This window comes from Nilaparvata lugens, chromosome 10, assembly GCF_014356525.2.
Source record: "Nilaparvata lugens isolate BPH chromosome 10, ASM1435652v1, whole genome shotgun sequence".
In the NCBI taxonomy this organism is placed as follows: domain Eukaryota; kingdom Metazoa; phylum Arthropoda; class Insecta; order Hemiptera; family Delphacidae; genus Nilaparvata; species Nilaparvata lugens.
The window spans coordinates 43,224,456-43,232,830 of NC_052513.1; the positions used below are offsets into that span (position 1 = coordinate 43,224,456).

Here is an 8,375-nt window from a genome sequence, read left to right on the forward strand (position 1 = left end):
AATTAATACAAAAACATAATGCAAAAAATCCTATTCACTATCATCTGAGAACATACTACATTTTTCATGGGTAATAATGATGTTAGAGTTACCAGGACCTACTGGTAGGTATTTGCTAAAGCTGAGGGGTCACACCAAGAGCATTACTTGGAGAAACCTATGTGTTCTTCAAGATTTTTCTTGTTTCGAAATAAATTATAATACAAACGTTTCCATTTATGATGATTTGGAATCCAAATTTTGAAGTTATTATACGTATTTTTAACAACACTAAATCTGGAGCAAGAAGTCAATAACGGTTTTTAAATGAGACTCATATGTGATAATTCAATTAGAGTTTTTGTGTGGATTCTGAATAATTACGTACAAAGTAGATCACCCAGCCAAGACTAGACACTAGACTGAATGTATTTCAGTACGGTTCTGAATGAATGGCTTATTCTTATAGTTTTCAAGCCTCCAGAAGTTACAAGCTATGTGAGAGATTGGAAAGGAAATTATCAATAATAACTGGTAAGTGTATTATACAACCTTGTTGACTTTGGATATTTGAGTTATGAATTAAAAAATGATTCCATAGTACCCTTTAAAAAAAACTTTCCTATAAAAAATTAAAATAATAAGGGTAGTATGGGATTTTTTAGCTAACAAATGTGGTAGCCCTAATGCCTAATGAAATACGTTATTGGTTTACGAGATATTGCCTGATGTTATTCAGGAGAGAGCAGCCTGCTCTCACAGGGACAATAGTAGCGTCCACTAGCTGCTACGGGAACACGGAATTGGAAATGCCATGTACATCATTATTTGAGTTGTGAACATTTTCAATTCCGTGTTCCCATAGTAGCCGATAGACATGTCCATGTGTTCAGGGTGATGTATATTAGCAAAAATCAGGTGTGGCGCACTCACACAACTTTCCTTGCCGTTATGAAAATTGATCACCTGACGCTAGTGTTCCCGCGCATCTCAAGTCCACTATTCAAAGATTTGAGCCAGCTGGTGACAGGGCAATAACGCTGGAGACACACATGAGGTCTGCTCTCTCTTCATAGTGAATGATTTAATAGAATCAACAATAATTTGCAATTGAATAACCACATTTTCTCGAATTTAAAGCTTATTTTCAATTTTAGGTGAAAATGTTACTGAACATTAATTGTAGAGATTTCATGCTCAATCTACTCCACTTGATTTTTTTCGTTTCAATTGTATCTGAAGCCTGATAATTAGGAATCTATCTGCATTGATGGGGCGAAGCTCCTGAAATTTTTACAGATATGGGACTTGTGGCAGTTGATAGAGCTTATCGATGACTATTTTAGGTATGAATTTGATCAAAATCGTTGGAGCCGTTTTCGAGAAAATTGCAAAAAACCCTGTTTTTGACAACATTTTCGCCATTTTAGCCGCCATTTTGAATTGCATCAGATCGAAATTGTTCGTGTCGGATACTTATATCGTAAGGACCTTAAGTTCCAAATTTCAAGTCATTCCGTTAATTGAGAGATGAGATATCGTGTACACAGACGCACATACACTCATACACACACACACACACACACACACACACACACACACACACACACACACACACACACACACACCACACACACACACACATACAGACCAATACCCAAAAACCACTTTTTTGGACTCAGGGGACCTTGAAACATATAGAAATTTAGAAATTGGGGTACCTTAATTTTTTTCGGAAAGCAATACTTTCCTTACCTATGGTTATAGGGCAAGGAAAGTAACAAAAAATCAGAAAACAAATTTATTTTCACAATGCTCATAATACATGAATTGGCAACTAAATATGCAGCATCTTCTAACGACATTCATTGAAGTTCACTTGAGAAAATGAATAATTAGTTATGAGAGGACACGAGTGTCTGGTCCTTATTGGCCTTTCCCAAACACAGTTGATCACTGAAATTTTCAAATAAATTACTATCTATTTCAAATTTGTTCTGAATCAATGGCCAGTTTCCTTTCAGTGAACAAATTTACCAAACTGCGATCTAAATTTTCCAGCTATATAAGTTGATAGGCTATTATCTGGAATGATAATTCTCAGATGAATTTACTTCAGATTATCGATTTTCAATTAGATAAACCTAATCACCAAAGAATGGAAATAAATAAATCCAAATTTGGGAGAGGGACAGCACAAGGTTATTCTATTTTTCCTCTCCCGATCATTCTAATGTGGTCTTTATTGTAAGAATAAAAAAATATTATTTTGTAGGTTTCCTATATTATATCATAATTTATTCTTTCAACAATAATGAGTTATTAATGGGATTTTAGAGAAGACGGCTTGAAATCAATGCTTTTGAGCAGAGAACTGATAGTGCTCATTACAGCAATCTCAATGTTCACATCAACTTATGGCCAAATTAATCGTCGCATCATCAAACAGAAAGTACGCAACAACAATAAGTTTTTTGTAAGTATAAAAAATAAAACAGTTTGTATGGTGCTTGAAACAATTCACAAGACCAAGAAAGAACCTACTGTAAATGAGCTGTGCATGACTGGTAGATGGTATTGATATTATTTTATTGGTATATATTAATGGACTGGAATATTGATATTTCTCTACCCACTTTTATTAGGTAGTAAGCTTACTCTATCTTCATACATAACTACACTTACATGCATTTATCTCATAACTGTATGCACCACTACTTCTTTGCTTTTTTTGATATTATAATAATGCAATTTATTTATTTATCTATTTATAAGGTTAGCAAAAAATACAAGAATCGGAGAAGAAAAAACAGGCTATTGCCTAAAACTTCTTCAATTTCCTAATTTAGTTTTAAATTGTCCAAATATTATAGGTTATGTCCATTTAAATTTCTACACCAAATCACAATCTAAAATATAAATTAGAATAAAACAAACAATTTCAAATTTGGATGGATTAATAATAAAAGTTTCTTAAAAACATGAAACAAACTATAAATTCACAAAATAAAGAATAAAAACACTTAAATTTTGAGCTCGAAAATATCACATTCACCATTATTATTCGTATATCCTCACTACAATCATCTAGTTAATAATATTAACTATAATAATAATATTAATGATATTATCATTCACTCCATTAATTTAATTTGCTTATTGTCACTATAATTTTCATCATAAAATGTTCTGTTGGGACTCCTACTTTTTTCAAAATTTTCCTTCTATATAGTAGGCCTACTGGTGGTGGATGATATATCCATATTGAATAGATAAGAACTTCAAAAGTTACCGTATCACAACCACTAATCAAAAAACAAGTTTTGGTCGTTACACCATTATCACATATCTAGTCTATCTCATGGTGTAACAACAAAAGTACTTTCTAGGTTTTCTTATAACTTAATCGTTGAGACATCAACTTTAAATGGGTTTGTTCAAGATTGCTTTTTTTTATTTTTCATTTCATTATCATAGGTGTGTAATATATTAAATATCAAGACTAAATTTTCTATTCTTCAGGAGTATCTTTGTCGATCCTCTCAGAAAAAACTGGAGTGAGTCAAATGTAATGTATCAGAACAAATTTCTCTAATTTGATCAACATTTATGAATAATTATTATTCAATGAGTACGCTACGTACATTCATAAATGTTGATCAAATTAGAGAAATTTGTTCTGATACATTACATTTGACTCACTCCAGTTTTTTCTGAGAGGATCGACAAAGATACTCAATGTTTATGAATATTATATATAACAAAGATACCTCAATTATTGAGGTTCCAAACAACTTATTATTTTTCTATGAAACAACCAACAGAAGATACCAATAGAAGAAGTGTCATCTTCTATCCTTTCTTTATGCTACCGGTATCTTCTCTCTATAATAGAACACCTGCCTCTCTCATTCCTTCTCGGACTTGATATTGGAAAAATGTGAGAAATATCGACGTGACTATCTACTATTGAATAATTGTACAATAATTAGTATAGTCTACGTTATAATGGAAGTGGAGAAAGATAGTAGAACAACGTTGCCGATCCTCTGTCTTGTCAATGCCTTCTATAAACGGTAGCTGGTACAGGTTTATTGATGTAATATATTGACTGTTCATTTTAGTTTAAAATAATCAATTATATTTTATTAAGAGAAATTGTATTTTTCAGTAATTTCATAATTAATTTTAATGAATAAGATGGAATATTTCGTTAATGAATTATCAATTCTACATTGTTAAAAGATGATCTGGCAACAGAGCAAAGCGAGAAAGAGATAGGGCTATTCGGTTTGTTGAATGATAGACAAGGATAACAATACCTTTGCTAATCAAACACTGCCATTATAACGTGGACCTTACAATAGTATGATTTATTATATTTTTTATAAATTATAATATTCATATCATGTAGATACTTTTTAAAAATATCAGTATAATTTTGTGGTAGAAATAAAATTCATTTCTCATATTCATAAATCTTGAAACATACCATATCAGTCTCCTATTTGTTGTTGATCCTTTTTCAATATTTATTTAAATTAATGTTTGTATAGGTTCGACTGACAATAAAAAATAACATATTTCCCGACTCCATTCTCCTCGCCTATGGAGCTGGCTACAGAATCAACTGGGACATGAATCCATCGCCTCGCAGTGCCAGATCGTTGACATCTTTCAAGCATCAGTTCATATCAGCTATGCAGCAAATACTTGACAGGTAAAGTTTTATTGTCCCATTCTTCTTAAAATTCAAGAATTCAGGGCTACTCATATTTATATATAAAATAGAATAATAATAATAATGTTTTATTAACTCAAAGCTTTCACAAACGTAGAGTTTCGTCATACAGTAATTTAGAGTCAATACAATAATATTATAAGTTCCATTCCATAGTATATTCAATATAAATCTTATCACAGCTTATTTTTTCCACTGCTGAAACAGTCTAGATCATAATTGAATTTAACTATAACAGAAAAACAACAACAACATATCTATTAATGATTAAAACAATACCAATTGATAACATTTATATCACAGTCAGGTAAATGGAGAATAAAAAGAATCAATCACAGTCAGGTCAAATCACAGAAACATTGTATAAAACATGAATAATCCACATCAATGATCCCTACTCAGTCAGACTACATACACAAAATGCACATGAATGCGTCAATTATATGAAAATAATCTCATCATCACGACAAATCAGACAGAACAAAAAATATCTACAAATTTACACAAATCACAATAGTCATCATGGATGGCTCTCAAAAAACTCATGAACCGAGTAATATGCTTCTTCAACCAAGAACTTATAAAGGTCAGCCTTGAACCCTCTCAGTTCACCGCTAGTGGACGACAGCTATAGTAGGCCCCTACCTTTTTTAAATTAAGAGAACAATAGATTAATAATACAAATTATAACAAGGTAGTCTCAGTGATCTTCACCATCTTCAGGTTTTAAAGAATAAAACCATTCTTAAAATTATTTTTATTCTTAGACTTACTATTAAATTGCAACTCTTAATTATATTATTCTTATCTCATATTCATCAATTTTTAATGTTTATTGGGCTATGTTTTTTATCTTAATTATATAGTTCACTGACAATCCTTAGTTGCTATATTAGCTTGCCGAAGTTCGGTTGGCTACTTCCCCATGCAAGCTCGAGCTTGCTCTTTGGGGGAGTAGTTCATAATAATTATTATTATTAAACGAAAAACCAAATTGAATGCTGAGTTTAAAGCATTTGAATAAATGCAATTTCTTAGTCATTTCCATCTGTGGCTCCTAATGTTTTATTTTGTAGAATAATTTCATTATTGCAGTGTATTATTAAACGAAAATCCAAATTAAATGCATTTGAATAAAAATGCAAATCCTCAGTAATTTTCATCTGTAGTTCCTAATGTCATAATTGCAGTGTATATTGTATATTTTACTGGTTTCTTTTGTAGCTCATGAGAGATAACTGAATAAATAAAAATATAAAATTAATTATACGTTTATTGACAGGTGTAAAGTTGACAGACAACTTTATAATATTTCAAACTGATTCTCATATTTGTATTCTTGGGTGTAGTATCCTCTTAGTGCCGGTTGCACAAAAGCCGGTTGGATTGTAACCGTCATTAATTCCACGAGAACCAATCAGAGAGAAGCCGTATCTTTTCAAAAAGCCTTCTCCGATTGGTTCTCGTGAAGTTAGTCACGGTTGAAATTTAACCGGCTTTTGAGCAACCGGGCCTTAAATTACTACCCCAAAATACTATGGGGTAGGCTTGCCCCTAAATACTATTTCAAAACTCATTAATATGTATCATACTGTGATATTTTATAGTTGAGCATTCTTCAATATAAACGCATCTCCTTTAATTGTGTTTTTATAATTTGAAATAGTACTACTATCATAATAGTAATATCACCTAGAGAAAGTCACAGACTTGTTCTAGGGGGGGAGTACTATACTTTCAAATTATTTTAAATTAACATTTCAAATGCTTGTAGAATGTTGATTTTTGAGAATAAAAACTTTATCATTCATTTAATTCATTTCATTCATTTAATTCATTCATAGTCTCTTTATTTTACTCTTGTATATTCTTCTTTGTGTCACTAAAGCTAGGTGATTATTGTCGTCAATGACAAATAAAAAAAGATAAATTATTAAAAATATTTTTTATTTTGACTGTAGGTAATCTTATATAGGCTACAATTAATAAATTTAAAAATTCACATGATAAAATATCATCCTCTATTATCCAATCCAGTTTCACTACGTTATATCAATTAGTAGTATTAGAGGTTTTGACTGTACAATTTGATAATAATTACAAAATTCACATGACAAATTATTTATGCTTCACTATCCAATCCAGTTTCACTACAGTATGATAGGGCCTACATCAATTTGTATCAAATGTTTTGACTTTACAATTTGATAATAATTAAAAAATTCACATGATAAATTATTAATTCTCTACTATCCAATCCAGTATTTCACTACAGTACGTTATATCAATTTGTATTTAATGTTCCAACGTTGACGTGTAATTTAGTTTGCACCACAGAGAAACATTGAACAGTGAAAAGTGTCTACTGCGGGCTGCCTGTGAAGTTGATTCGTTGGACTTGAAAAATGGTGACATAATCGACAAAATTCTCCATGCGATCTTCAGGTTAGAAAAAATATATATTTCATTAAAAATAAAAATTAATAAATATAGTTAATCTCATATATCCTAACTGTAGCGTCAGCTTATATAGTTCTCAATTATTCCAGACCTATCCTCGAAAACCTAAAACACCTGTCGGTAAGAATTGAAAGTGATCTCATCTCTTCTATTCTCTAAAATTTACACTGCCTTCAGAAATGTTGTGGAGCTTCCCCATGATGAGGTGTAAAATATCTTAACAGAATGAATATCTAAAGAGGATGGAAGATTAGGTGAAAAATTTATTAGACAAATATTGTAAAATCTACAAAAATAAGTTAATTTTAATCCCAGACTCGAGTGACAACGCCATACTTTTGGCATCATCTTCAGTGGAAACTTCAGAGTTTCCTTTGAGTGGAGAGGATAATTTCAGAATGGCGTTGAAACTCGAGTCTGGTTTAAAATAAACTTATTTTTGTGGATTTGGCAATATTTGTGTAATTACTTTTTCATCTCATTTTCCATTCTCTTTAGATCTTCATTTAATCTATATTTGACGTTTCCAATAATTGGATATCATGAAGGAACACCGTTTATTCCATTCTATTCGTTTTTAAAATTTGATCAATTCCATTAATCTGATATTTTTTGAAACTTACTTCGATTTTCAGGAGCAGAACAAGATTGGAAGAAGGCACTTGCAACTCTAGTCTCAATCTCCAGACAGAATGTCGATTATCACTTGTGAATCTAGCTGGCTACATTTTGGAAAACGTTTTTGTTGGAAAAATCTAAAGTTTCAACCTCATAATAAAGTTTCAGATTTGGACTCAGTCATTGTTTACTATTTTATTACAATCCCCCATCTATTTATGAGATTGTGACAATATTATTAGTGGGTAGATTTTGTTTTGTTTTCATTCCGCACGATGAAAAGTTTTATTCCCAAGGTTTGAAGTAAATATCGTTGAATCTCTCACAATACCGTATATCACTGTTGATTTTGTAAAAGCATTTAATAAAAGGAAAGTAATGAATTTTTTCAAGTGACGAATGTAGCCTGATAATATAATAGCATCCATTGATATGATTGAAGGGTAAAACAGTATTTCGTTAATATTGGAGAGCAATATTAATTTTATATCGTATTTTTCCTCATGAATTATCCCTCAATATTGTTATTGATTTAGTCTATAGGCCTACACTAGACTTCAAATATTGTCTCTATTAT

The 8,375-nt window shown here is 31.0% G+C and overlaps 1 protein-coding gene across 3 annotated transcripts; it reads left to right on the plus strand.

The window, feature by feature from the left end:
• The first annotated feature begins 7 nt into the window (after nucleotides 1-7).
• LOC111050577 lies at nucleotides 8-7,981 on the plus strand. Of its 3 annotated transcripts, none has more exons than XM_039436919.1 (5): nucleotides 8-513; nucleotides 2,317-2,431; nucleotides 4,536-4,699; nucleotides 7,058-7,165; nucleotides 7,816-7,981. In XM_039436919.1, the coding sequence occupies exons 2-5, from the start codon at nucleotides 2,336-2,338 to the stop codon at nucleotides 7,937-7,939; spliced, it is 492 nt and encodes a 163-aa protein (XP_039292853.1). In that variant the 5' UTR covers nucleotides 8-513; nucleotides 2,317-2,335; the 3' UTR covers nucleotides 7,940-7,981. The 3 variants fall into 3 exon arrangements, with proteins under 3 accessions (XP_039292853.1, XP_039292851.1, XP_039292852.1); XM_039436917.1 differs by having other exon boundaries at nucleotides 404-513; nucleotides 2,317-2,455; XM_039436918.1 differs by having other exon boundaries at nucleotides 404-513; nucleotides 2,317-2,455; nucleotides 7,822-7,981.
• Nucleotides 7,982-8,375: the final 394 nt, after the last annotated feature.

Excerpts from the sequence above, each read along its gene's own strand:
- LOC111050577 (XM_039436917.1), top strand. The coding sequence starts at position 2,336 with ATGCTTTTGAGCAGAGAACTGATAGTGCTCATTACAGCAATCTCAATG. Across the intron at positions 2,456-4,535 it reads GCAACAACAATAAGTTTTTT|GTTCGACTGACAATAAAAAA; the intron begins GTAAGTATAAAA and ends ATGTTTGTATAG. Across the intron at positions 7,166-7,815 it reads ATTCTCCATGCGATCTTCAG|GAGCAGAACAAGATTGGAAG; the intron begins GTTAGAAAAAAT and ends TTCGATTTTCAG.